Consider the following 27,647-nt stretch of genomic DNA (forward strand, 5'->3'; position numbering starts at 1 on the left):
ATGTTCTAACTTTGTCCAGTTTCATTTTTCTCAAAGTTTGACCAATTTATATATATAAAAAGATCACATACACAATATGTACCAGACAAGTATAAGTGAAAAACATATCATCATACATGGAAATGTTCGATCACTTGCGAGAGTGGGTTCCGATCAATATGTATACATGTACGCCTGGGTATGGATCCAGTCTAGGTTGCAAGTAGGAGCCCACCTAATTAAGTCCCAACTCTAATTCATTTGGGATTTGCTAGTTCAAAAACTTGACTCAAAATTTAAACAAAAATTGAAAAAGAAGTGGGACTTACATGGGCTCCCACTTACAACCTACATCGAGAAAAGCGAATTTGTGCACGTGCCTGCCGATTCTCTCTGACGATGGTGACCTAAAGCGTATGGGGATAAGATCGATAAGACCCTTATCACGCCACGGCAGCTGAGCTAAGCTACGAGGACCTATCGTTGACACGTACGTATTGTACGTACGTACGAATGTGGTGTATATACGTCCAAAAAACCAAAACCTTTCAGACAGTAACACGTACGTACGGCAAAACAGTAGAGACCGATCGACGTGAGACTGTAACGCATATATTTGCACTGCTACACACCGTAACGAGTTTAATTAAGTATGTGCATGCATGCATGAATTATTTGCAAATAATGGACCACACACGTACCGACTTTTGTTTTCAACTGCATGCATGCTAGTGTACTACTGTACTACTAAGCTGGACCTAACAATAGTACCAATAGTATAACACGTACACGTAGGCTGTATAGCCAATTAACCAGCTCGCCATGCATGCATGCATGTGGGGTTTCTGCACGTTGCATGTGGCCAAGCGCCAACCTTGCCTTGCTGAATGGTCAGATCTGGCCGTATGCATTATGTACTCAGCCAGCTAGGTAAAGTTGGTACGACTGTCGATCCATCCATCTGGCCGGCCGTACGTACGTGTGATAAGGCAGCTTGGTTATTAGTCACTGAAGATCATCGACCGAGATCTTTCTTTTTCCGTGTCATTCTAGAACCAGCTGGTAGTCCGGTAGAGATGTCGAGTAGGAGTATTAATTAATTAACCGTTAATTGCTTCTGCATTCGCTTTGCCTAGCTAGTTGCCTACGTCAGACTGAGGCGACGTTCACGTGCATGCACGTTCGAATTAAACGCAGTGTACGTAGGGGTGCGTAGGGTACGTCTCTTCTTTTGGTAATTATAAATATCGCATGCATGTAGAGATTTTTTTACAAATAGATACATTCATATTTAGATAAATTGAGACAAGAAATTAGGATACGTACGTATTACGGCCAGCATCCGGCCGGAAACAATGACTCGAATTTATCTAGATTTACATACTTTCTCCGTCCAACAACAAAAGATATCTCAACTTTTACTAAATTTGAATGCATCTATATACTAAGGTCATGTCTAGATACATCCAAATTTTGACAAACTCGAGACATCTTTTATTGGACGGAGTGAGTATACAAATTCAAATTCTTATTTCCGAACGGACTGAGTACTACTGGAGTAATACGTGGCGTAAAATGGTATCGACATCACTAATATATGCGAGTAGCAAAATAAGACGGCACGACTCGTCTACATGCATGCATACATGTGTACACGCTATGAGATGATCTTGAAGATGTATGCATGTATACATGCATGACGTCAAAGTGCTGGAAGGAAACGAAACAAGAGAGGAAAAAGAAAAGCTGACTTTTTCTTTGCCGCCGGAAACGTTTCTTGTGATTTGCAGCTAGAGAGACTGAGAGAGAGCGCCCTAGCTAGCTAACTAGCTTTATATCCCCATCAGCATTGATTAATTAACCGAATCATCTCATTAAATCACGAGAGACAGCTTAGCTTCTTGCGAGTGGCACCACGAGAAAGTTACTCTGGCATGCAGCCGGAAGAAACGCCCGGAAGGGAAGGGACCAAAGCCAGCTAGAGTCAAGCTTGCAGTGCCAAGGACATAGTGTGCATGACATGTATGGAACCATCTAGTAGCATCTGGTATATGCTAGTAGGATATACTATCACAAGTTTCAAATTGAAAAACGAGCACAAAATTCACATACCTGGGAGCACGCGTTTCGGAGTTTGTACATCGTTGTGATCACATTGTCTCTCGCTTTTAAAAGCGGATTAATTAATTCTATTGATTTTGCTACCAAGAAGCCTACTGTTTTTTTTAGTCTGAGATCAACCGATGTGTTTAGCGGTGGGATCTTAATCCAATACATCAAGACAAACACGTGGGAGGGTGGGGACGGCATTCAAATCTTAGTCAAACGGTTCAGTTAACTAAGATTTAACTATTTTGCTTATAAATCAGACGCTTGATTATATCGTGACCACACTGCCCCAAAATTCAGCCAAAGAAAGAACTCGAACTCAAATCATAGACGTAAAAACTTTACTTGTACTCACCCGTGGGACGATGCCGACACGAGTGGACACAGGTGATCCACCTGGCCGCTCCAGCTGGACCCGGGCCGCCTGCCACGTCACACCAGCACCCACAAAACACCAAACACCAAGGGCTCTTCCCCTGGCCTCCTGCCACGTGTACCACGCGCCCGCCCTATGGATGAATCTTCCAACCCAAGCGCCGCTTTAAATACGAGCTGAGCCAACCAAAATGCGGAACCTTTTCCGATTCCGCTCGCGCGAAAGGCGAAACAGCGAGCAGAGAGCAGCAGAATCCCGAGCTCCTCGTCGCGGAATCCGGCTGCACAAGCTCCACCCGCCTCTCTCTCTCTCGTCCCCGGATTTCCCGTGGCTTCCCAGATTTTTTCTTCTTCCTCCATTGTTTAGCTTTAACAACCAGGAGGAGGCCTGTTGCGGGTTGGGAGGAGGAAGAGGGGAAAGAGAAGCTTGGTTCTTCTCTCCCCCGTCGATCTGTAGGTCCCTTACCCCCTTTGCCGGAATTAGCCATTCCCAAAGGGCGGGGGGCCGGGTTGGCTAAAGCTCGGTCGGGCCCTTTTCCGCCCCTCTCCGCCCGCTCGCTCGCTCGCCGGAGCGATCGATCTCGTCCGACCGACCGCCCGCTGGGTTGATTCGGGCGGAAGAGGGCTACTACCGGCAGCGGCGGCGGGATGGGGCTGGGCGCGATGTCCGCGGCGGCGGAGGCGCAGCTGGCCTGGCTGGGCGGCGTGCTGGGCACCTCGGACCACGCGTCCGTCGTCTCCATCAACCTCTTCGTGGCGCTGCTCTGCGCCTGCATCGTCCTCGGCCACCTCCTCGAGGAGAACCGCTGGGTCAACGAGTCCATCACCGCGCTCATCATCGTAAGCAAAACAAAAAAGCTTTGGATTCCATCTCCCTCGCTCGCTCGCTCGCCTCCCCCAAATTGCTCGCTAATTAATGCTGCCATGCCCGCGCGGCGTTCTACTTCTTCTTCCGGACAGGGGCTGTGCACCGGCGTGGTGATCTTGCTGACGACCAAGGGGAAGAGCTCGCACGTGCTCGTCTTCAGCGAGGACCTCTTCTTCATATACCTCCTCCCTCCCATCATCTTCAACGCCGGGTAAGCCAGCGACCGCGCCCAATTAGAGATTCGTGTGACCTTGTAATCAAGGTTTAATCTCTGCTCATGTGGTTTCGATCTTGTTTCTTCCCGGCCTAGCTGTCCACTGTACCTGCAGGAATGTGTCTGGTTGGTTCATACGATCAGCGTGCATGTGGAGTGAATTGTTTATTCGAGGGATTTGTCTTCTTTATTTATTACAAACATTGGATGTTGGTCTCGTCCATCTGGCATACCTGGAGAGACCTGCCAGCAGCAGCTGATTGCAATCTTGACTCTTGCTCCACCCCGGAACATTAAATAATTATAATCCGGAGTTCTACTAGTGTTGCTGTCATATAATTTATTTTTAACTGCAAGTTCGTTTAGTAGTAGTACCCACTGCTAGTAATCCAAAACCATGAAGGAATCTCTGGTTATGTGGTCAGTTTCTGGAAGAATCTGCTCCATGTTAGGCTGAATTTTTGTTGAGAATTTAGACCACTTCTGAAGGTTATTTGGTCAGACAGCATAAATCTGAAGGTCCTCACAAGTATTTCTTACCAGTTTCCAGGTGAAGAAGAAGCAGTTCTTCCGGAATTTCATGACAATCACATTATTTGGTGCTGTTGGGACAATGATTTCCTTTTTTACGATATCACTCGGTATGTTTCTTGTTTTCCCAAAACATCTTTGTGCTATTCCCTTGACTCCATGACAGTTGGTAGTGAGTAGATGACAATGACATAGGTGGTTGTTCTATTCTGGACTCCTCTGACCTGGTTACTGTTTCTCAGCTGCCATTGCAATATTCAGCAAAATGAATATTGGGACGCTGGATGTAGGAGATTTTCTTGGTAAGTCATCATTACTTCTCCGCATGATCCTCCCCTGCAACTAATGTCGTTAGCACAGGAACCTCATTTCTGTTTTATCTTTTCCCATCCAGCAATTGGAGCTATCTTTTCAGCGACAGATTCTGTCTGCACTTTGCAGGTTAGTTACTCAAATGTTCTCATGATTGTGTCTATTTTCTGGAGGAACTGCCATGATTCTGAATTTGTATCTCTTGTGAAACCATGGCTGAATCCTCTGTTGTGCTAATCTTAATCCAAAAAACAGGTTCTCAATCAGGATGAGACCCCCTTTTTGTACAGTCTAGTATTCGGTGAAGGTGTTGTGAACGACGCCACATCAGTTGTGCTTTTCAATGCGCTCCAGAACTTCGATCTTAACCAGATTGATGCAATGGTTGTTCTGAAGTTCCTGGGGAACTTCTTGTACTTATTTGTGTCAAGTACCTTCCTTGGAGTGTTTGTAAGTTCAGTCTAGAGTCTTGTACTTCTTCTTCTCCAACTAAAATGGATCACTGAACACATGGGTTTAACAGTCCTTGTACCATTGGCAGGCTGGATTGCTTAGTGCATATGTTATCAAGAAGTTATACATAGGAAGGTTTGTTTAAATCCCAAGGAAATTTTACTAATCAGTTAAAAATATCTTATTGATTATTATGCCCAATAACTTGTTTTTTTGCTGGTCTGATTCCAGGCATTCTACTGACCGCGAGGTTGCGCTTATGATGCTCATGGCCTACCTCTCGTATATGCTGGCTGAGGTATGTCTTTGATTAAAAATAGCACAGAAACCTACATTAAACTTTTAGCTGCTATGAACTCATTTTGCTCTTTTGGTCTTGCAGTTGCTAGAGTTAAGTGGTATTCTCACCGTATTCTTCTGCGGTATTGTGATGTCACATTACACTTGGCATAATGTGACAGAGAGCTCAAGAGTTACCACCAAGTAATTATAGTTCTAAGTCCGAATTATTTTAATAGTATTATTATCTCCAGTTCATTGAAAAACTGCTGGCTTATTTTTGTCAACCCTTTCATGCACTTAGGCATGCATTTGCGACCTTATCCTTCATTGCCGAGACTTTTCTCTTCCTCTATGTTGGGATGGATGCATTGGATATTGAGAAGTGGAAATTTGCTAGTGACAGGTCAGATACATGTACTTGTCACCTAAAAACAGCATTTCCTAATTTCCATTTATCGCCCTTTGTTTTCAAAGACTCAATTTTACTCTTGTTGCAGCCCTGGTAAATCGATCGGGGTAAGCTCAATTTTGCTAGGACTGGTTCTGCTTGGAAGAGCTGCTTTTGTTTTCCCGCTCTCATTCTTGTCCAACTTAACAAAGAAGACGCATCTCGAAAAAATAAGCTGGAGGCAGCAAGTGAGTAACTGTCACATTAGGCCATTTATAACTTATAATCTGAATGAGTTAACCTCTGCTGACTGAATTTCTTTTGATAGATCGTAATATGGTGGGCTGGGCTGATGAGAGGGGCTGTGTCAATCGCTCTTGCTTACAATAAGGTTGGTTCAAAACAATTATGCATGATTCTCTTGTTCTCTTCCCCCCACTTGACCGTTTATTAGTTCCTTTAGACTTCCACATGTAAAGTTGGTCTGGTCAATGCAAGTATTTGCAAGTCCTTGTGATGCCATTTTCTGAAGTACCTCTCGTGGATGCAACTATGTTGTCAAATCCTTGCATGTTTTATGTACTCAAACTTGCATCAGTTCACTGTAGAAGTGTCTACTTTTATTTTCTAGTATAAGTTTAACACTATGCCATGCATTTGCAGTTTACAAGGTCTGGCCACACTCAGCTACACGGCAATGCGATAATGATCACAAGCACCATAACTGTTGTGCTGTTTAGCACCATGGTGAGTCATCTTGTTGCAGTACACCTATAACATGGTGTGAGCTATGATATTTCTGAGTCATCTTGTTATAAAACAAATCTGACATCTAGCATGTCTACCAGCTGTTTGGGATGATGACAAAGCCTCTGATCCGGTTTCTGCTGCCCGCGTCGAGCAACAGTGCCGTCTCCGAGCCATCCTCGCCAAAGTCCCTACACTCTCCTCTCCTCACAAGCATGCAAGGTTCGGACCTGGAGGCAACCGTCCCCATGGTGAGGCCCTCCAGCCTCAGGATGCTCCTCACCAAGCCAACACACACCGTCCACTTCTACTGGCGCAAGTTTGACGACGCGCTGATGCGGCCGATGTTCGGGGGGCGCGGTTTCGTGCCCTATGCCCCCGGATCGCCCACCGAGCAGAGCGTACATGTCGAACGATGAACGTCGGTTCAGAAGAGGGCAAGTATTCAGTACGTACAGTTTGTCTACTGATGATCATGGTCATATGTTCAGAGATTCAGAAAGGCTGAAAGAAGGGTCCTTCTGATCATGGTTCAGATGAACAGTTTGGTCTTGGGACCGACAGGAAGATGAACCCTAGCAATGACGATGAGCCTGTAAATTTTTGTAGATTGACAAAGCCACCTGTATCTTATGATCTCTAGCAAGCAGCTTGTTGCTTGCTCCTTTGTTAGAGATCTGACCTTCGGCGTGTACTCTTTATGTCTTCCCCCCCCTTTCTGAATGGATTGGTGGGCAGTGAGTGATAATTTTGTGGTCTGGTTGCCACTAAGAACTCAATAATAATGTCAGTCAAGTTCTCTGTCTGTAATTACCTATGGTGAATTACCTCTTGCTATGCTGCCAAAATTTGCTATTTCCATGTTACCTGTTTATCTGTCCAGTTTAAAGGAACCTTTTGTGACGCCACATGATCAAATTTATTCATAGCAAAAAATTCCTTTTTGGAATTTCTCAGGACATGTATGTTAGGCTACCAAACATCTCTGCAAGATTTATTGACTGCTTTCTGTCTTCAGCCTGTTCTTTTGGTCCATTTCCCAGAATTGCATGTTTTGGATCCAGTTTCCATAACAGGAAATTCCAAGTTTGGTTAGATTCAGTGCTCTGGATATTCAGAAGCAACAGCTGGCTGCTGCTAGTACTCCACCTATCTTCCATCTAGCAACTCCAAAATGGTTAGGCCAATATGTTTCACCTACAGCTGTCTAGCTTTTGAAACTCACAGAACTTCATTAAACGATGGTTAGGTCATCCACCATCACTGGTACAATAAACTCACGCGATTTATTGATCCAGACGCCTTCCAAACCCCTGAAATTTACAGCCTCTCTAGAACATGGCCCAAAGAAGAAAGCACGAGTCTACAGTTCTCGATGACCACCGATCCAGAAGCACGGTAGTCCAGCTCTTTCATTGCTTCCAGTACCTCCATGGAAAATGTGTAACTTGTCAGTCATGCTCTCTTTTCTGTATCTTCCAACACAACTTGAATTTTTAGTGAAACTTTGGGAGAGATGTTTGATAGATTAAGAACAACCTCCAAAAACTATAAAAAAAAAGGGAACTAAATTGATTTGGTGTTTGAAGAAGGAAAGAACTTTCAAAATTTCGCCTGGCACGTCAGCTAGATCGAGATCTTACAGGTGATTTTTACACAAATGACTTCTATAAAAAAAAACATACTCATACCCTGTATAGATTAGGTTCAATTCAAGTCCTGAAGGATGTACAACCCCACCACCTAGGTTCAAGTCCCCAAGGTTCTTCCTTCAGTTTTCTTTCAAAATTTTGAGGCAGATAAAAAACTGTAGAAGAAAAATGAGCTCATCTCGAAGTTAACTAGAAAGACGGGCAATAATATCCTTCACCAAGTCCTCTGTTGTGCCAAGAACCTGTAATCTGCATAAGAACACTAAATAAGTGATGGAAGTGGTTCATTAGTCCTGTTGGGCATGCAATTTGTTAAGTCCAAGATTGAACAATGAATGGCACTTTCATTAGCTTGCACCAATCCAGAAAGTAGCCTTCATGCTGCATATCCCACATATCCAACATGTACCAGAGCTGTTGGTTTCATAAAATTGCCTGTGCACATGATGAATACAGGGCATTGATCATTTTTTTAGTCTGTTTTTGCTAACAGAACTATTACCGCTAATTTTCTAAACCCTGTGCACATGATGAGTACACTAGGCTCATGATTCGTATGAACAGACAACCCAAGATAGAGACAACACAGCAACACTTCACTGTTCTGCACCTCATATATTACGTGCTTAGAACCAAGCATTGCAAATAAATAACTTTTACATATGCATAGATACTACAGGAAACTGAAACAGATGTGTTTTCATATATCAATTATCTGCAAAAGCCTGTCCATAACTCCATATCATGCCAGATCAGTGTGACGATCCATGTACGTACATTTGCAACCTAGGTGCATTCTTGGCATAAACCCACACAGTTTTAGCAATCCAGAACACACAGAAATGCCGAGCAATGCATACCTAGTGCAGAAGATTTGTGTATGCGGACAGAGAGCATTAGGAACTTCCGCAAAAGCCTCAAATGTAGGAGCCTGCCAGTTCAGAACCATTCAAATTGTGTGGCCATTGCTCTTTCTCTTGGCCTCCTCCCATGGAGGAGGCACCTGTGAAGACTTCACGTTCAACTCACCTCCAACCATCAATGCCGGGAGGCCACCGTTGGTCGCAAAGTCGCCCATGGTCCTTCTGATGCCAAGCCCAAGAAAGTCCTGAGTGACAGGCTTGGGACCGAAGAGTGGTGATTGCGCCATCATCAAATCTGGCAGCCGAGGACTTGCACTGTTGTATGCAAGGCCAGGACTGCGAGGTAGAATTGGCTCGGGGTCCATATCCATTAGTTGATTACTCTGGTGGTGTCGCTGTTGTGCTCTGTCATCGAAGAACCTTCCTTGTTGTAGATTGCATGGTGGTGAACTGCCGATGTTCCTTCCTTTGGGTAGCATGGATGGTGGCAACCTATCAATGTATCTTCCTTGAGGCAGCTTGCGTAGTGACGAGCTATCAAAGTGCCTTTCTTGAGGCAGCTTTGGTAGTGACGAGTTATCGATGAACTGTCCCAGTGGTAACTTTGATGGTGGTGAGTAACTGGCGGACATTCCTTGAGGCAGATTGCATGGTGGCGAGTTATCAAAGAACTTTCCTTCTGGCAGACTGGATAGTTTTGTGTTGTCGAAAAATCTTCCTTGAGGTAGATTGGATGGTAGGGAGTTATCGATGAATATCCTTGGAGATTGCTCGAATGGTGTGGAGTTATCGATGAACCCTTGAGGTAGCTGGGATTGCGTTGAGCTATCTATAGACCTTCCTTGAGGTTCCCTCGATGGGGTTGATGAGGAGGAACTTGCAAGTCCAAACCCCTTCAAGAAAGACGAGCTTGATTGCGAAGCTCCAACCTCGGCAGCCTTTTGCAGGAGTGCAGTCGCGGACATGTGCGGTGCTGGAGGTGGAGCAAACGTGCAAGCGTTGCTTGCACTTGTCTCTGGGAACAGAGAGGAGGACGCACCAATCGCAAGGCAAAGGAAGGTGGGATCAACACCTATAAGATCACGCAGCGATCTACTCTGGGGAGTGGTGCTTGTTGTGGCTGATGCAAATAGGCCAGCAAACGTGCTAGTCGTTGTTGTTGCTGGTGCAATGGAATTGGAAGCACTGCTGACTGTGCCACAGCTGGTGCTGCTTCCATCTGTACCAATGGCATCCGAACGCAAGGGGAGGAAACAAGGTAGCATCGGGACAACATCATCTGGCAGGTTGGAATCCTTTAGTTCATCACAATCATATTGGTAGGCTTCCTGGAAGCAAACGTCATCATTTGGCTTGTCTTCCTCCTCTTGCTTGACATCCACAATTGGCTCCACAACCACCTGTGCCTCTGCAACATATATGCCACAATACAAAAGAACAAGTCACTCATTTTTGTTGGCTAAATGATGAAAATGCTCATGCATTCCATTTTTGGTAGTCTTAGGATGGATTTAAGGAGCACAAATTTGTTATGGATCACATAGTCTATCTCTAGATAGCAAGACAAGCACACAACAAAATGCAAATGAAGCATACCATCCACATCTGGCACCACTTCCACCCTTGGTTGCTGCTCCTTTGGCAGTGGGGATGGCGGCGATAGAATGCAATGGGACCCCTCCATCACCGCCTCTTCCTCGGCATGCCGAGGCTCGTTCACCTCAGCCACAGTGGAATTATCATTCTTCTCTTCACCCGAATTCTCCTCGTTCTCATTCTCCTGATCCGTGTCTACATTATCCTCCCCATTCTCCTTGTCCTTGTCCACATTCTGCTCAAGCTCCTCCAGATCAGGTGGCCGAGGTGAAGGCTGCTCCGGAACAGCGAGCACTCTGCTGGTTTCCTCCCCGAGGGCACCGCAGAAAGAGCGATGGGTTGTGAAACTGTCCCTCCTGAACCCAAGCCAGCGTGCCGGCGGACGAATCATCATTCATCAAGCAAGCAAGAAACTGCAAACATTTTGCCTCTCAAGAGACCATCCGAAGAAAGCAGCAGTAGTAACCAGTACCTAGTGAAGAGGGTGCCGCAGCCGCAGCGGTACTCGCGGGTGCCGCAGGCCTTGGCGTGGGCCTTGAGGTCGGCCTGGACGGCGTATCGCTTGCCGCAGCGGGGGCACGCCCACCGCTTCTCGCCGTGCTTGCGGCAGAAGTGCTTCTTGATGCCCGTGAGGTCCCCGAGCGCCCGGGCCGGCGAGTGGTGCACGCAGCCCGGGTCCGGGCAGACGTACACCCTCCGGCGGCGTGGCGCCGCGCCCCCGGGCTGCCGCAGCCGCCACGGCAGGTTGTGGCCGCGCCGGTGCAGCTGCAGGTTCTGGTCCCGCTGGAAGCCCTTCCCGCAAACCTCGCACACGAAGCGGTTGCTGGCCATCAGCGTCCCCGGCGACAGCGCGATCACCTCCGCGTCCGGATCTGCGCACAAAATCAACAGGGGATCGATCGTCAGACCAACGAAAGCTTGCAGCGGGAGTCTCTATTACCCGCGGAAGAACCCGAAGCTAAGCTCGCGCTCTCGCCTGGCGTGCCGGGGAGGTTCCTCTTCTTCTTGGCCGGCGCCGTCGCCTCCGCCGGCTGCGGCTCCGGCGGATTGGGCAGCATCTCCGCTCGATCTGGCGCGGCCGCCGTTCCCCGCCCTCGGCTCAAAAGCGGCCCTCTTTTTCCTCGAAAAAAACAGCGGCCCTCTTCAGCTGCCCCTTTATCCACCAGCGAACCGGGGGCGCGCGCCGGCGGCGGCGGTGGACGGAAAGAATTCTTCTTCCTCCTTCTCTTCTTCTCTCCCTCGCTGCTTGCTTTCAGTTTGCCCCCGAAGATTTCTTTCCCCTTCTGTGTCTCGGCAGTGCAGAGATTAATCTAGCTGGAAAGAAGTTACTGCACTGTATTCGCCGGTGCTTAAAAGCACATCTAGCGGACAAGATTGAAGGACTGGTGACTGGTCGACTAGGATTCCGGATTCCCAATCGGGAAGAAAGGAAAGAAGATGAAATTAGAGCGCGGGTCTGGGCGGGGAAGAACGGGAATCCCCTTGGCGCTGACCGCCGTTGAGATCTGTTGCTTTCCACAGGGTGAGATCGAGGAGTCGGCTGCGTTGAGAGGATGATGATGGGAGGGGAACGAACGACCGAGCCTAGCTGGTCCGGGGCCTTGGCTCGCGGAAACGGCCGATTTCTCTCCTGGAGCATGTCGGGTACAGGCTACGGAAGCGACCCAGATGGGTCATCCTGATCCTGCCTAGCAGTTTGAGGATAAGGGAGAGTGCTCTTGCATGAGCTTGATGTTCCTTCCAGCAATGCTACATGTGTGATTTTTTACAAATAGGTTCACGTAACATTTTGGATCATTTTGATTCACTTGTGTTTTACAAATCTCGATTTTAGTTGCAGCAGCCGTAGTGAGTCGGGGTTGAAGCGTTAGGAAGGACATTCTACTTCCTTCTCCCATGGCTGGCGTGATCGTGGAATTAGGTCGAGTGCAGTGAGAAAACATGCAGGAATAGTCAAGCAAATGTGGCGTCCATTGTTCTGCCAAACATCATTTTAGAAGGAAGTAGATTTTACGTCACGAAGCCATGAATTTGGGATGCTGTTGTATAGGAGAAAGAAAACTGAGATAATGTCACCAAAGAACAAGAGAGCGGAACTCGGGTCGCCGAGGACCCGAGGTCCCCTCTAAAACATCCGTAAAATCAATCCTTCCATGGAGAGGAGCACATTTATGAAGCATCCAGACAAATGACAATAGCAAACATTGTTGTGGTGATTTATTTTTAGTTGCCAATTTGTCATTACAAGAAATTCCAAGTTAGGTTTGGTGTAGTTAAGTCCAGTGCTCTCCATGTTCAGAAGAAGCAACCTTTATCCACAGAGAGAGACACACCAAGAAAGATGTAGCCAGCCATTGTGCTTGGTTGCTACAACTTGGAAGTACACAATCTCCTTCAATAGGAAAAAAAACAATCATCCTCCATATAACAACCTCAAAATGGTTAGGCCAATATGTCTTCTTTAGTACTGTCTGTCTTAATTAGTTTCTTAAGAAAAGAAATGGTCTTATCTTTGCATAAAAGCAATGAAAGAAATGGTCTTTATCTTACTTAAACCTTCGGTTTGACTTGGTTAGTCGTCAGAAGAAAAATCCCATGCCATAAAATACTCATTTTTATCTGCTGTTCCAGCACTCAGTTCCTCTCGTTGAATTTCTTTAATCCTCTGACAGAGATGCTGGCATTATACTACTGGTAATATACTTTTTCTGCCAACCGCGTACTGATTACTGCACAAATTTTGTCGAACCTTCTCTGATCCCTTCCCTCGTTCCACATCTTTGTCCCTGTCTCCGCATAATATAAGCCAGCAGGGTGAACTGAAAGATTAGCATCACCTCACCCCCATAAATTATCCATCCCTGTTGATCCAAGAACAGGGGAGGATTCGTTCGGAGGTGCCAGGTCCAAGAAATCCGGCAAGGGTTCTGCCGAATTGGTGTGATTCGAGGGGAAATAGAGCTGGGGAATTGAGGCGGCGGATTTGGTTTTGGGGGGACAAGGAAGGGGATGTCTTTGAGGAGCATGATCCGGGAGATGAAGGGCGAGGTCGGCGCCATGTCCCTGCGCGGCCTCCGGTCCCGGCCGTCGTCTGGGCGCGACCGGCGGGTGGCGCCGGACGAGGCGGCGCGGCAGAGCTCCTGCTGGGCGCAGCTGCCCCCGGAGCTCCTGCGGGAGGTGCTGGGGAGGGTCGAGGAGTCGGAGCCGCGGTGGCCGCGCCGCCGGGACGTGGTGGCCTGCGCCGGCGTCTGCCAGAGCTGGAGGGGCGCCGTGAGGGAGATCGTGCGCGTCCCGGAGGAGTCCGGGAAGCTCACCTTCCCCATCTCTCTCAAGCAGGTAGCTGCTCCTGCCCACCCCATCCTCAATCATTATCTCTGCTAGGTGATCGCCATGGATGCTGTTAATTCTGCTAGAACTTTATGTCAGCCTAGTGTTTATATTACCTGGTGTTCCTAGACCACAAACCAAAGTTTCCCTCTTATGATTATATTACCTAGTCTAGTTAATTCAGGAGTAATTTTGTGTGCCCCTGGTTCCTTGGTTTTGTTCATTAGTTTAATGGAATGGATAGTGGCTAACTTTCAAAGATGGCGATTGCATTAATTTGTTTTGCGTAAAATTGCCTGACTTTCTTGATATCCAGGATTCCACAGCAACGTAGCCAGCCTTCCTTTTTCCCGATTGGACGGCGCCAAAGAAAGATCCACGTGAAAAGTGTTATAATGTATGGTAGCCATTTACTTGGCCATATTTGTTTACTTGTCTATTTTGGAGTTCTAAAAAGTAGGTGAGAGAGACCGAGAAGTACTGCCATATTGGGAAGAAACTTGAGAAGTCAGATTAGTAAATAATTCTTGATGACTATTGACTGGTTTGGTGGGTCAATTCGGAGTAGGTTGTGCTTAAAATTCCCAATGTCAACGTTATTTTGCTCAGGGTGTCACTGTCGAACGGATTTAGCAAGAAAGTTCCATTGCCAAATGTAGTACACTTTCATTTCTAGAACAATGATGTCTAATTCAAGCTTTGCTGGTAGATTTGCTTGCTTTGAGCTGACTTTACCTCTCTAACATGTAGCCTGGCCCAAGGGATGCTCCTATCAAATGTTTCATTCGGAGGAACCGGGCTACTCATACATATTGCCTGTACATTGGGCTGACCAATGGTACGTTTTCAACGGTCAGCATATTTAAGTCCGGATGTGCTTATTTTATACGAGTAATGTTCTTTTTGCAGCACTAGCTGATGATGGGAAGTTCCTACTCGCTGCACGCAAATACCATAGGCCTACATGTACCGAATATCTAATTTCGCTTGACAGGACTGATATGTCAAAGGGGAGTCAAACCTGCATTGGCAAATTAAGGTGATCCTTCGACATCGACACCTGGAAGTTATGACTTGCTGTTTGAGCAACATGCATAGGATAAAAAACAACTATTAAAACTGAGAAATCGATTAGCTAATATTTTCTTCTTCGCTGAACAGATCAAACTTCTTGAGAACGAAATTTACTGTCTATGATGCACATCCACCTCATTCTGGAGCTGTGGTTTCAAAGAGATGGTCTTCTGGGAACTATCCAGTTTCCCACATTTATTATGATGTGAACGTTTTGGGATCTAGGTATGCATCTAACGCGGTAACACTTTAATCTGTAAATTTATTCACACATATATTCCTATATGTTTTGTTAAGAAAATGTACCACTTTCTTACAGTACTATGCCAATCTATTTACTGACCACAATGTTGAGAATGCCGTAGCTGCTCATTGAAATGCTCTGTCCATAAATTTTAAATGCATTATAATTTCTGCAAATCAGCAGTCCCAGAACCACAATGGAATAATGATGTTTTCAAGATTTCCAGTTTTCCATAGGCAGGAGTGCTGCTTCAGTGTGAATGTTACCTGAAGAATAGTACAAAACCTTGTAAATTCAGGTTTAGAGGTTGTAGTCATCTCTTGATAGTTGTTACCTAGGAAACAAAGCTATGTGTTTTTAATGATCAAACACAAACCATTTCTATCATGTTAGAACTTAGAAGCTTCACTAACTATGTTGTGACATATTTGTTTGTTGTAGGGGGCCAAGAAGGATGCGCTGTGTTATGGATTCTATCCCTGTATCAGCAATTAAGGGAGGAACAGCTCCAACACAGACCGGATTTCCTTCAAGTAGCCACGACTCTTTTGCATCAATCCCATTCTTCAAGTCTAAATCATCTCGAAGGGATAGCTCAACCACTCAATTATCCACTCAAGAGGAAAGCAAGCTGGTGCTGAAGAACAAGTCTCCCAGGTGGCAAGAGCATCTGCAGTGCTGGTGCCTCAACTTCCATGGACGGGTAACGGTTGCATCAGTCAAGAACTTTCAGCTTGTGCCGTCAGATGAGAGCGCTCCAACTAACCATGAGCTTGACGACGCGACGCTCCAGTTTGGTAAGATAGGGAAGGACATGTTCAGCATGGACTACCGTTATCCGTTATCGGCATTTCAGGCATTTGCGATCTGCCTGAGCAGCTTCGACACCAAAATAGCTTGTGAATGATCCAGAGGTGAGATTCTTAATCTCTCGTGTTGTATTCCCTTTTGCTGACATGCCAATCAAACAAGAAATTTCATGTTGAATGGAAAGTTGCCTACGCTATCGAGTTGCTTCGAACCTGTGGGGATCTTCAAACATAATAAAAGTCTGCATCAGTCCAACACTTTAGCTGCCTGTTAGGGATATCTAACCTGCAGATTGGTGTCACCTACTTGACGCGTACCTTTCCCTTATTAAACCTTTACTATTTGATTCACTCTGAAGTACCGTTTTACCTGCAGGTGCTGAAGAACCATAGCATAAAGAAGCAAGTCGAAGAGTAGGTAATGTAAAGCTGGATGATTCTGTTAAATAATATCAATAATGTAAATAGCAATATAGGTGGGCGTGGCTTGTATGTTACTTGTCATTTTCATTTTTATTCAAATAAAGACACATTCATCGCAGATGCTGTATGCATATCGTAAATAATCTTTGATTCAGTTGAGTTTGATGCCAGCAAAGCTGGGCACTGAACTTACAGAACATATGAACATTGCAACAGCACTTGACGAAATTGCATTTGCATTGATAAATGGTCTCATCTCGAGACAATACAATCGTATATTCATATATACATCCCCTCCCAAGTACATCATCAGATGATGATGAAAAATATGCAATCCATATATACACTTGATGAACTCTGATCCACTAATATTTGGATCATCTCACATCTCAGCTCAGCTAACTGAACACTACTACAGCTAGCAGTAGTGGACTAGCTAGTCCTCCAAACAAGGAGACAAACTGAGACATAGTAGTAGTATCACATGGCGATCAAGGCCGGCAAACCAAAGGATGAGGCGTCGATCGACCCCATTCAGACCAGCTGCGTCTCCCAGGCGTTGTCACGCCGCCCGGCGGCATTGGCGGCAGCCATGTCGGCGTCGGCGTCGTCCTCGTCCCACTCGCCGCAGACGACGCTGCGGACGAACTCGGTGAAGGCAGGCCAGTGTTTCGGGGAGAAGAAGTCGGCGCCCATCCGCTGGTAGGTGAAGTGCGACGGCCGGACGCGTTCCGTGGTCAGGATGTTGCTCCTGATCCTGGAGAAGCTGCTGGTGTGCGTCATGACCAGCGAGGCGTTCTCGCCGGCGATGCGGGCCCCGTGCCGCCGGCACGCGTTCTTGATCTGCACCAGCAGCTGGTCCGGGCTCGACCCCGTGCTCCGGTGCTGCTTGTTCATGCACACGTCCATGCCCGGCACCACCATGGTGACGCCGTGCCTGGCGAACATCTTGGCCACGGGGCTGTAGCCGTTCTTCTTGTTGCTCTTGTAGAACCCCGCCACGGCCTCCGCGGGCCGGGACTTGGCGCCGTGCCACCAGTGCATGAAGGGGACCTTCGCCGAGAGCTCCACGGGCTTGTCACCGAAGACGGCGCTCGCCATGCCGAGGACCCGGTCTCCGTGGTTCACCAGGTTGCCGGCGTACCAGGAGAGGAAGAAGTCCCCGTAAGGGCTCTCCCACGACCCGCCGTGGTCCCGGAAGAAGTCCTTGGAGTCCGGCGACTCGTTGTACCCCGGCGTGTCGTGCGGGCCGGAGAGACCCCAGAGCGGGTGACCGGACTCCTCGGCGTGCTGCTTGAGCTGGGCCAGCATGTACTTGTCGTAGCATTGGAACTCGCCGACGCCGGTGAAGGTCGCCGCGCTGCTCCCTGGTGGGTACGACGGGTACCGCAGCTCCCCGTTCGGCCCCAGCCCCACCGTCACGTCCTGCGCGTATATTGCCCGAATTAAGATACACGTGTAAGGTAATTGCCAATGGGGAATATGGCTATGATCATTATCCAGGAGACGTAACGGCGAACATTCGCTCATAAATTCCGTAAGACCGATCAATGGCGAGATAGCGTACGGTGATGGTGGATTCGAAGAGGTCGTGGAAGGCATCGGTGAAGGAGCGGAAGAAGGCCTCGTATCGGCTGAGCGGGGAGCGGCCGGCAAGCACAGGCAGCTCATCGACGGCAAAGGACACACAGTCCTCATGGCGGCTGCCGCTGCGGTCGGTGAAGAGGATGTCCGGGTCGGACGCCGCGGCGGCAGTGACCCAGCCGGGGAGAATCGGAACGTTGCCGCCGGGGGTGCCATGGATGCGGAGCGAGACACGGAGGCTGAGGCCCTCGGCGGCGGCCATGTCGGCCACGGCCCGGTACCCGGCCCACGAGAACCGGTCCGGCGACTCCGGCTGCACCACGGACCAGAACACCTGCAGCTCCACGCCGTCGGCGCCCAGCAGCTTCACGGCCCGGATCCCGGCCTCGATCCCCTTCGCCTTGGCGCTGCTCACCGAGCTCCCGTCCGGCGCCACCGAGTCTATCGGCAGGCCCACGAACAGCCGGAACGTCGACGCGTCCTCCGCCTGACATGGTCATACGGCAAAATTAAGCAGCATTGGGACTGTCAAAGTCAAATTAAAGCCTTAATTCAAGCGAAGAATCTATAATTTCTTCGTTTATTGATTGATTCTGGCAATTGAGTGGTACGGACATCGCGGGTGCTCTGCTTGCTGTCGGCGACGGCGGCGGCGGCCTGGCCGAGGAGGCGGCCGAGGCCGGTGGCGACGCGAGGGGCGTCCCTAGACGCTCTGCCGGCGCGCCGCGCCCGGCCGAACGCCACCCTCCCCGCCGGCGCCGCCCCTGGGAGGGGCCTCGTCATCGTCGGCGACGACGCCGCGGCGGCGTGCTGCGTCGACAGCAGGGCCTCCATGGCTGGCTGGCTCTCGAGCTCGGTCGGGAAGAAGATCAAGAAGAAGAAGACGAAGGCGGGCCCTTGATCGGGGAATTAAACGATTGCGCGGCGCGCTTTGCTTGGGGAGCTTGGCATCGGCTCTCGGGGGTGCTTTGGGGCGGGGGGGAATTTATAGGAAGATTTGCTGGCGGGAAAGGGCGAAGGAGAAGGGGCGGACAAGAACGTGGGGACTATGTTTGACACCCGGAAATTTAGGGAAATCAAGTGCTATCTATTCGTGGCGCCCCCTAATCCACAACTCTTTACTAAACCTCGCCCCAAGCCACCAAAAATATGTAATGCCCCATTTAGAGAGCAGATGAGAAATATAGGGATTTTAGAACATGGATGTCGTGTAGGAAAAAATAATATCTTTTGGACGGCTGGATTTGCTAGTGCCTGGCTAGTGCACATGGATGTCGTTCCATTTTTTATTTTTTTTGTTCTACAAGGTGGAAAGATGGCATCACGAAACATTGCCTTAGTTAGGATTTAGAGTCCAGAGTTTATAGTGTGGGGAGGATTTTCATGTTGACCAGTTGAAACAAATTAACTGGTCGAACTGATGATCAACACATTGACATGGGACAGACAAGAGGAAAGTTTTTTTAATCCTCCGGCCTGAAATTAGCTCCCAAGGGGAGTCGAATCGAGAGCCTCTAACCATTATGCTAGAGATACTTTTTTTTCCGGCTGAATTTTTAGAACGTTAAAATAGCATTTTTAGTGTCGATGTTTATCCATCTATTTCATAATTACACTTGAAAAAAAAGAGGAATAACGTGTGATATAAATAAATGCAAGCCAGATCAACAATTAAAATTCCATCGAATTAATTTGCATAGACGACTTACATTTCGAAGCAAGATTACAAGAGTACGTTACAGGGGTATCTCAGTTACTGAGTATAATGTTTTTTTTTCGAATTAATTAATGGAGGTGAATATACTGTACTATATATTACTTGTGAGGAAAAAGTGATTAACACGCGGGCAAATTTAGCCAAGGCCCAAGGGGTCTAGATCGACATGCATGCATATATGGAGCAGCTAGAAACTGCATGCATGCATGCATCTTTGATTAATTAATTAGCAGGCTGATGAGGAGGCCGGGAGGAGCCATGCATGCATGTTGATGTTTAATTAATTGATCATGATGTCGCCATGGACGGTGCCGGCGATGGGCAGCTCGAGGAGGAGCTGCTGCTGGCCATGGTGATCCTCTTGCTGGTAGTCGCAGCAGAAGGTCTGGTGCACCTCGAAGGCGAGGTCCTCGACGCTGAGCTGGCACTCGAGCCCGATCTGCATGCATGCACATGGAAATTTACACTACAATTTAATTCGGGAACGAACTGGGTCAGTCGAATAACCCGCGAATAATGAATGAATTGAAGGTTTAGTTCACCTGGAGGACGAAGGAGTGGAGCACGGTGTCTTCCAGGGTGCTGATGTTGAGATGGAGGACCTCGAGGTGCAAGGCCTGGAGCAGGCCCACCATTTTCGCGGCCTGGCCCGGGGGAGCCCGGCCCGAGAGCGTCCGCAGCAGCAGGTTGGCCCCCGAGATCCGCGCCTCCACCTCCGCCGCCGCCGAGCTGCAGCACGCCGCCAGCTCCCTCGCCTTCTCCTTGTTGACGCCGCCGCCGCTGCCGGTGTTGGAGGCGGCGGAGGAGGAGCCGCCGGAGCCGGGGGAGGAGGAGTTGGTGTTGTTGGTGGGGAGGGAGCGCGGGCTTGGGGTGGTTGGGGTGCTGCAGGGATGAAGATTGTTGTTGAGGCGGCGGCGCTTGTTTGCCTGGAGTGCTTCGAGGAGGACGTGGAGCTCGCGGATGAAGTCGACGGCGCCGCCGATGATGGAGGCCTGGTCGCCGCGCTTCACGTACAGCGCCGGCGTCAGGGAACGCAGCGTCTTGAGGTGCTCGTTCATCTGCCGCCGCCGGTTCCGCTCCACCGCGATGTGCGACATCGATCGTGTCGTTCTTCCTCCTCGCTGCTTCTTTGGATCGATCTTCTGGCAGCTTTTTTACACGTCTCACTGGATCGATCGGCGTTTGGCGCGGGGTTTCGAATAAATAGCCCCGCGGATGTACGTGTGCATGGGGAAGCTCTTTAAGATCGGGCGCCGGCCGTCCGTGCGTGCATGCTGGGAGTGTGGCAGAGTACGTGTGAGTGTGAGCGCGCGCGTGGAACATTTAATTGGTGTCGATCGCATTTGGCGCGGGGCTGCCTCTGCCCGTGACGACCAACACGATGTGGAGCGTGTTCATGCGTTGCGTTGCATTTGCAGCCCGATCGGATCGGATCGATCGATAGACCTCGGGAATTCGTGACTGCTCCAACCAACGATTGATTATACAAAGCAAAGGGATCATCAACTGGATGGTTCGTGGACCTGGACGTATTGAACATGAACAAGATACAAAAGAAGAAGAAAATACAGAGTAACATCATCTGAGCAGAGTAATAACCTTTTTCTTTCTTTCTTTCTTTCAGAGAGAGGGGCACAGGCCGGGCCGTTGGCTCTTGTACGCCCGCAGGCCGCAGCCTACATTGGGGCGAGCAGTCGGCCCATCAAACCATCCAGCCCGTTGGTCTCCTCTGGCTCGCCCCGTACCCGTTGTTCTCTGGCTCACCCCCGTAAGTTCCAGCTGCTCCAATTCTTTCGGCCCACCAAGTTTACGCGGACTCCCTCCACCCAGCCCCATATCTCCCTTTGTAGACGAGCCGAGCCAGGCCGGCGGCAAGTGCTCGGATTCAAGGTCCTCTTTGCGGCACAGGTTTGCTATTGCTTACCTGTTTTCCTCTTCCAATAACACGAGAACCGAGATAAATCTCACACACTGTCAAGTACTTGTTAGCAACCAATGGCGCCCACGTACTTGTTACTGTACTTTTTAGCGACACAACGAAATATGCCTGGCTCGTGCCGCGTTGTCGACGATACCAGCATTGCATGATGTTTATTCAAGAGAAGCCACTCAGAAACATTTTAACCCCAAACCACCCTGCGTAGTGTACAAGCAGACCCCAAACACAAGCGCAGCGTTCCGGAAGGAGAAGGACCAATACGAAGAGAGCTAATAGTGCTGCTAGCCTGCTAGGTGGATCCTGACTTGGCGAAGCGGCCCTTGATCCTGAGCCTGCCGTCGGCGCGGGCCTTGCGCGACTCGTACCGGATCTGCTTCCCGAACCTGCAGCAAAGCAGTAACACCAACATAATTAGTCAAAGATGCATTTTTTTCTCTCTCTTTCGATTCTTCTTCTCTGGTGGCAATGGCATGGGCATGCTCCTCACCTCCTGTTCTTCCGCTTCTCCTTGTAGCGCGAGATCACCGTGCCGCGGTCCGGGTAGGCGATGTCGTAACCCCCGAAGGCGACGCTCCTGCCGGGCGGCCGAGCTTCTTCTGCCGGCGCCCCGGCTGACAACGTGCGATGATCATCACGGTGGCCGCCGTCGTCGTCCTTGGGCTTAGCAACCGCTCGCGCCGGCGCGGACACGGCTGATGGGTGAGCGTGGCCACTGCAGCTCATGCTGGGACAGACGCCTGCTGCTATCTCCAGTACCAGCGGCGACAGGATCGGGTCTGCCGCCGCCGGGGATTGCTCCCGACCTCCGGCGGCGGAGACGGCCTCGACGACGTCGTCGGGGAGATCGGCTGCAATCCATGCTTGATGGAGCTGTGGCAACAACAAAAGATCACAATCAAATGGGACTCTCTCTGATCCATAATGAGAGTCTCAACAGTCTGATTTGTTTTCTTGTTTTTACTAAACCATCATATCGACCATGTGTTGGAAAAAGGTGGCCGATCTATTCAACTGGAGAAAGATGTGGATGGCAGTGCGCATCGACTCCATATTAACCTTTTCGGTTGCAACTTACAAGAAGATCCTTAACTACTCCTGTCCCTATCAATATGACGCAACTATCAATGCCAATTGGACTCAACGAGAGCAATACATTTATACAATTGTCTTGTCTTCCCGTGACAACTGTGCGAGCGAAACTGTAAACATATGACTACATGCATGAGAATCTTACAGCATTTTATTCAGTGTATTTCTGCACCATGTTTAATTCTGACAGTATCAGCAACGCAGTAGATTTGGCCAGGTAGAGTAGATTGATGGGTCAGTGACTCAGTGGTAAAAGTTGGCAGAAATCGATTTAAACCTGATCACAAGATGGTACAGCCATGCTTGCCGCCTCGAAGGTGAGAGCCCCAAGATCACCATGATCAGCAGCATAATAACCTGAAGGTCCCCATGGAGGCAGCTGATCAGCGCCGGCCACCTCTACCTCGACATACGCAGCCGCCGCCTCCGACCTGGCGAGCTCCCTCAGCTGTCGGAGAACCTCGCCGTCCAGATCCTCGCACGGCGAACTCTGGCCCCGCCCCTTGGACACGATACAAACAAGTCAAGCAATTTTTCTTTCTTTCCCGGACGGTGAACAGTAGTTGCTACTTGTAGTTACCAACCTTGGGGCAGGAGGTGGTGGGCACGATGACATCGTCCATGCTGATCACCGTTGACTCCTTCTCCCAGACCCGCAACCACCACCCCTCCTCGTCTCCGTTGACCGCAGCCGCTTCGTTGCCGTGTCCACGGGCGTCGTGGGCGACGACGCCGAGGATTGTGGCGAGTTCACCCGCCGAGGGGCAACCGGTGTACCCTTCCACCGCCGCGCCACCGTCATCGTCGAAGTTATTGGAGCAGCAACCAGAGCAGAGGAAGCGCGCCGCGGAGGCCGGGGCGGCTAGAGGGTGACAGACGGAAGCTGGGGCGGCACGGCAGGCAGCGCAGAGCGGGACGCGGGCATGGCGGGAGGAGACAGTGTTCGCAGCATGGACGAGGCGGTCGCAGGGGAGGCACAGCCCCGCCGCGTCCGCACGGCAGTACACCACCGCCGATGCCGCGCTGTCGCAGTAGTAGCACGCTGCCGCAGCACAGCACGCTGCCGCAGCAGCATCTCCGGAGACGCCGGACGCCATGGCTCTCTCCGCCGGCAGCTTCCTCTTATCGTCGTCTCACTCGGCCATGAGACGAAGCAGCGGGCGCGGGAGAGACGAGGCTAGCTGCTGCGTCCGTCGGCATGAATACTGCTTTACGAGGAGCAAGGAGGACAAGTGTGAGTGATCATCGATGGCTGGAGTTTAAGAGCTGGAATTGACGGATGGGCTCGAAAGCGAGAGGAGAAACCCCGCAAATTTCCTAGTCACTTACTGCCGGGAGCCTAGCTGTAGGTACCGATCGACTCCCATGACTTGTCACGGACGAGAGGCACAAGCCAGCACACGCACTGTCGCCATAGACAGTCCATAGAGGCAGACAAGAGAAGAAAGAACACAAGGATTCTACTACTGGTTCTAGTATTCTGTCTCAGAATCACATTTCCCACAAAGATCTTCCCTCTTTCCCTTTCAAACACTTTTAGCCGCGTGGTAGCATTTCAGCTTCACGTTTGGACGCCGGGCAAGACGAAGAGTCAAGAGATGCGAACCAGTACGAGCGGCACAAGCCTCAGGGTCTCTGTCGGCAGCGGTTGCATATACACTTCTTACACCGGCACGTCCAAATTCAGCAAAAGGACAAGCTTCCACGGCAGGGACCTCACCTCCTCCAGTCCTCCTCCTTTAAGCTTTGCCAGCCTCTCCCCTAGCTCGTTAATTTACTACTAGAACCTGGACCAAATTCAGTGATGTCATGTCGCTGTCCACCTGTCGTTTCGGACCAAGAAGTCGTCGTCGTCCTCCGAAATCTGCCAAGAATCCATGATGGAAGGAAAAGGAAAATCACAAGCCCGGTAATGCCAAAACACGGTTTGCAGGTGAAGATGTTCAGTTAGCCAGAGGAATAGGCAGAAACTAGTGAGGCAGAGGAAATTATCATAATTGTATGCCGTAATGCCAAGAACGGTTCCAGTATTGACTGAGCAAGAACTTGGTTGACAGGAAACTCTCAGTTTGGCCTGAACAAAAGGAAACGAAGGGGTGATTTCCAGCAAGGAATGACCACTGCATGAAGTGGGTTAGAACATTGCATTTGCTCAAGGAGAAGAAGAGCAGAACAGGGGATGATGGAGACACCAGTAAACCAATGAATGGGCAGACAAAACACCACTGTCAGCCTTAACAGGAGTCACTCAAGAAGGACGGCCGGTCATTTATGCTTGACAATTGGATGGAGATGAACAGTGCCCCCACGAAGCAGGAATTCAAAGTGCAAGTTGCGGATTGGACCAGCCAGGTCACCTGCTAGCATCTTAAAATCAAGCCAACCCGTGACTTATGTTAGAAGAGGCATATGCTCAGGACGTGTGCCGAGGACGGGCGGTGGATTCTCTTCGAATCGACAAGTCGTTTTCAGTTTATTTTCGTATTTATAACCAGACCAAGAATTTGTAACCCAATAATGGACTGCTGTGGACCTAAATGGTGTGTGCTTTACGATAAATAAACAGTTTTAGCCCTCGTTTTAGCAAATTAGATCATTTCTTTTGAGTTACCAAACTGCACTATGGCTATGGCCTTTGCTACAAACATGGATCAATGTAAATACCTGATGCACTAGTCGTCAGACTCATGCGAAATGCTATTTTGGTAGACTGACATGGCATGTGTTCTAAGAGGGGAACCATGGATGGATTCAAGAATGAGGTAAAAAAAGAACCAGGGCATGTGGAGAATATACAGATAATATACACAATAAGACCATGATGATTAAAAAGTTATAGCTGTGGAACAACTAGTGGTAATTGAAGAATCATTTGGTGTCACTCTCCTAACCACATCATCATAGATAAACTATATACTAAAATCAGTAAGAACACATATTAACCTCAGGTACCAACAACCAACTAAGATGAGTAAACAACTGATGCACAAAGATGAAAGATACTGATACTGATGCACAACTAGTGGTATTGCAACTGCATATATATATGGATGGTCTTATGGTAAGCAGGCAAAGAAAGATGATTGGCACAGAAGTGATACTATCCTAATTTTGATAATGCAGCAGGAAAGCTGAAATCAGGTCTATTTACCTTTAGTCACCAAACGAAGAGATAGTGCCATTTGATGATCACTCTAGTTCGAAGTTGAGTAATGAAGAATATATAGAGAGAGAGATGCATGCATCTGACTATTTATGAAGATATCATATAGCATAACAAAGTGTATTCCAGTACTCATTGGTAAAAGGCCTTTCATTAAATACATAAACCTTGCTTGGTGATACAACTGCTGCTCGACCATTGTAGGCAGCTGTTGGACTGAAAAATGTATAGCATACTAGTTTGGCCCTAACTACCATAAACATCACTGAAATTACAGTACAACCAATAATTGGTGGTAACTAAAGCTAAAGACTTCCACAGCCACTCACTGAAATGTAATGTGACTCGAGTGCAGTGGTACCTTTCCGCCATGATCTTTTGTGGACATCCTCCAACTCAGGCAGAGCAAACAGTGATCTTGATCCAAGGTCAGAACTCATTAGCGTACAGGGCATGGCTTGCTCTTTGCTTCACGCATCCAAAATCACAAAACAGAAACCAAACGTATCTACCTTCCTGAACCATCAAGATCTAAACTTTTGGCCTTCGAAATTCAAACCATATCTCGTAATGGTTAAACAACAAGCTATCATGAGTGTGCTTGCCAACATACTCAAGCCCCAGTTCCGCAAGTCGACGTGTGCACTCGTCACCGCCCAACCTTGAGCAGAACTTAATGTTATGTGACACAAAAATCCTGCCTCTCTGTGGCCTCAGCTTCCCAGCAAGCCTCTCAAGCCCGGTCCAAACAAGCTTATCTGGAATATGGAGGAACACGGCACTCGCATAAATAAGATCATACATAACCGTATCCCCGAACTTACTGAAATCCATATCCTCCCCTCTGACAATCATCGGCCGCTTGTACAACAGCCCCTGCGATGGCAGCTCATAACGAAGCGCAGCCATGAGGGACAGCTCATCACGCTCCAGGCAGTGGAACCTCCCGGTCTCAAGGAACCGGATGAAATGCAGACCAACACGGAGCGTCCCACACCCGATTTCAAGGACCTGGTCCCTGGGCACGAGAGCAGAGGCATTCGCAAGGAACTCGAAAACATCGCGGCCACCGGCCCATGGCTCGCCGTAGTTACTGTGGTGCTCCTCGACTAGGAGCTCCCCGGGGCAAGGCAGCGCCGTGTGGTTGGTCGCCTCTTCATCGGGGTAATGAGAGATCCCGTGGTGCCTGCAGTGCAGCCAGGTGCCACATTGAGGATGATAATTTCACTTTCTGCTACCCTAAGAAGCTAAGCCTATAATGTGCCAGGAACTAACTCGATCACAGCATAACAACATTAGAAGTAATGGGGAAGCATCGAAATCGAATTGGCGTGGGTAGGGTTGTTACCTGTTGATGTCGAAGAGCTGCTGCTGGCGGGTGCGGGGGTTGATGCCCTTGCGGAGGCGGTGCCAGGCGTCGTCCCCGGCGGATGCGAGAAGGAGGGCGAGCGAGTTGGAGGCGAGCTGCGCCTTGAGCCAGGCGACGTCGTCGGGGGAGGTGGCGACGGGCGCGGGGGAGGCGGTGGTGGTGGTGGTGGTGACGCTGGTGGTGGTGTGGGTGGTGACGGGGTCGGCGCAGGCGCAGAGGTGGGCGCCCGCGGAGGGGGACGGGGAAGGGGAGAGGCCCGGGAGGAGGAGGAAGACGAGAAGCGCGGCGCAGGAGAGCAGCAGGAGCAGCGACGGCACCGTGAGCAGCCGCGCCGTGGGGCTGCCCGGCGACAGGAGCGCCATCGCTTGCGGGGGTGGCTGGATCGGAGGTGGTGGCGGCGGCGCTGCTCTGCTGCCGGTGGAGTGCGGGGGTGGGTCGGCTTCGGATCTCGTCTGTGGCGTTGGGAGGGTGCCGCCGGCCGACGCGACGCTGCCGTTCCGCTATCTGGTCTGGTTCGACCGCATAGTCGCGCCTCCTTTT

The 27,647-nt window shown here is 49.4% G+C and overlaps 7 protein-coding genes across 16 annotated transcripts; 2 read left to right on the forward strand and 5 right to left on the reverse strand.

Annotated features, from left to right (window-relative positions):
* The first annotated feature begins 3,111 nt into the window (after positions 1-3,111).
* On the forward strand, positions 3,112-7,090 carry LOC100840892 (sodium/hydrogen exchanger 2). Its single transcript, XM_003562438.4, has 14 exons — positions 3,112-3,303; positions 3,424-3,542; positions 4,089-4,186; positions 4,319-4,378; positions 4,471-4,517; positions 4,644-4,838; positions 4,930-4,976; positions 5,073-5,139; positions 5,224-5,324; positions 5,425-5,526; positions 5,621-5,759; positions 5,840-5,902; positions 6,175-6,258; positions 6,360-7,090. Exons 1-14 carry the CDS (start codon positions 3,112-3,114, stop codon positions 6,675-6,677), a joined length of 1,632 nt encoding a protein of 543 aa, XP_003562486.1. The 3' UTR covers positions 6,678-7,090.
* A 376-nt stretch (positions 7,091-7,466) lies between these two features.
* Positions 7,467-12,068, reverse strand: LOC100843512 (protein indeterminate-domain 1). 8 transcript variants are annotated; one of them, XR_731337.3, is made up of 6 exons: positions 11,346-12,068; positions 10,842-11,241; positions 10,370-10,725; positions 8,940-10,181; positions 8,771-8,841; positions 7,467-8,159 (listed from the first exon to the last, which is right to left on the reverse strand). XR_731337.3 is itself a non-coding variant. In XM_014896763.2 (5 exons), exons 1-5 carry the CDS (start codon positions 11,425-11,427, stop codon positions 8,828-8,830), a joined length of 2,094 nt encoding a protein of 697 aa, XP_014752249.1. In that variant the 5' UTR covers positions 11,428-12,068; the 3' UTR covers positions 8,501-8,827. The 8 variants fall into 8 exon arrangements, 2 of the variants coding, with proteins under 2 accessions (XP_014752249.1, XP_010234246.2); XR_731335.3 differs by having other exon boundaries at positions 7,467-7,676; positions 7,950-8,159; positions 8,771-10,181; positions 11,346-12,067; XR_731334.3 differs by having other exon boundaries at positions 7,467-7,686; positions 7,950-8,159; positions 8,771-10,181; positions 11,346-12,067.
* Positions 12,069-12,847: 779 nt separating this feature from the next.
* On the forward strand, positions 12,848-16,364 carry LOC100841200 (tubby-like F-box protein 11). 2 transcript variants are annotated; one of them, XM_014896764.2, is made up of 7 exons: positions 12,848-13,063; positions 13,180-13,705; positions 14,447-14,534; positions 14,606-14,735; positions 14,858-14,995; positions 15,456-15,928; positions 16,200-16,364. In XM_014896764.2, the coding sequence occupies exons 2-6, from the start codon at positions 13,379-13,381 to the stop codon at positions 15,919-15,921; spliced, it is 1,149 nt and encodes a 382-aa protein (XP_014752250.1). In that variant the 5' UTR covers positions 12,848-13,063; positions 13,180-13,378; the 3' UTR covers positions 15,922-15,928; positions 16,200-16,364. The 2 variants fall into 2 exon arrangements, with proteins under 2 accessions (XP_014752250.1, XP_024313500.1); XM_024457732.1 differs by having other exon boundaries at positions 13,007-13,705.
* A 101-nt stretch (positions 16,365-16,465) lies between these two features.
* LOC104581312 (inactive beta-amylase 9) lies at positions 16,466-18,664 on the reverse strand. Its single transcript, XM_024456905.1, has 3 exons — positions 18,446-18,664; positions 17,814-18,326; positions 16,466-17,671 (listed from the first exon to the last, which is right to left on the reverse strand). Exons 1-3 carry the CDS (start codon positions 18,662-18,664, stop codon positions 16,781-16,783), a joined length of 1,623 nt encoding a protein of 540 aa, XP_024312673.1. The 3' UTR covers positions 16,466-16,780.
* An 830-nt stretch (positions 18,665-19,494) lies between these two features.
* On the reverse strand, positions 19,495-20,730 carry LOC100843821 (transcription factor MUTE). Its single transcript, XM_014896765.2, has 2 exons — positions 20,090-20,730; positions 19,495-19,986 (listed from the first exon to the last, which is right to left on the reverse strand). Exons 1-2 carry the CDS (start codon positions 20,642-20,644, stop codon positions 19,828-19,830), a joined length of 714 nt encoding a protein of 237 aa, XP_014752251.1. The 5' UTR covers positions 20,645-20,730; the 3' UTR covers positions 19,495-19,827.
* A 731-nt stretch (positions 20,731-21,461) lies between these two features.
* Positions 21,462-24,176, reverse strand: LOC100844824 (zinc finger protein CONSTANS-LIKE 13). Of its 2 annotated transcripts, none has more exons than XM_014901149.2 (5): positions 23,905-24,176; positions 23,160-23,780; positions 22,853-23,077; positions 21,974-22,356; positions 21,462-21,869 (listed from the first exon to the last, which is right to left on the reverse strand). In XM_014901149.2, exons 2-5 carry the CDS (start codon positions 23,670-23,672, stop codon positions 21,776-21,778), a joined length of 1,215 nt encoding a protein of 404 aa, XP_014756635.1. In that variant the 5' UTR covers positions 23,673-23,780; positions 23,905-24,176; the 3' UTR covers positions 21,462-21,775. The 2 variants fall into 2 exon arrangements, with proteins under 2 accessions (XP_014756635.1, XP_003559832.1); XM_003559784.4 differs by having other exon boundaries at positions 23,160-23,783.
* A 1,639-nt stretch (positions 24,177-25,815) lies between these two features.
* LOC100841504 lies at positions 25,816-27,626 on the reverse strand. The gene is made up of 2 exons (XM_003562440.4): positions 27,087-27,626; positions 25,816-26,924 (listed from the first exon to the last, which is right to left on the reverse strand). Exons 1-2 carry the CDS (start codon positions 27,467-27,469, stop codon positions 26,270-26,272), a joined length of 1,038 nt encoding a protein of 345 aa, XP_003562488.1. The 5' UTR covers positions 27,470-27,626; the 3' UTR covers positions 25,816-26,269.
* Positions 27,627-27,647: the final 21 nt, after the last annotated feature.

This window comes from Brachypodium distachyon, chromosome 1, assembly GCF_000005505.3.
Source record: "Brachypodium distachyon strain Bd21 chromosome 1, Brachypodium_distachyon_v3.0, whole genome shotgun sequence".
Taxonomy (NCBI): domain Eukaryota; kingdom Viridiplantae; phylum Streptophyta; class Magnoliopsida; order Poales; family Poaceae; genus Brachypodium; species Brachypodium distachyon.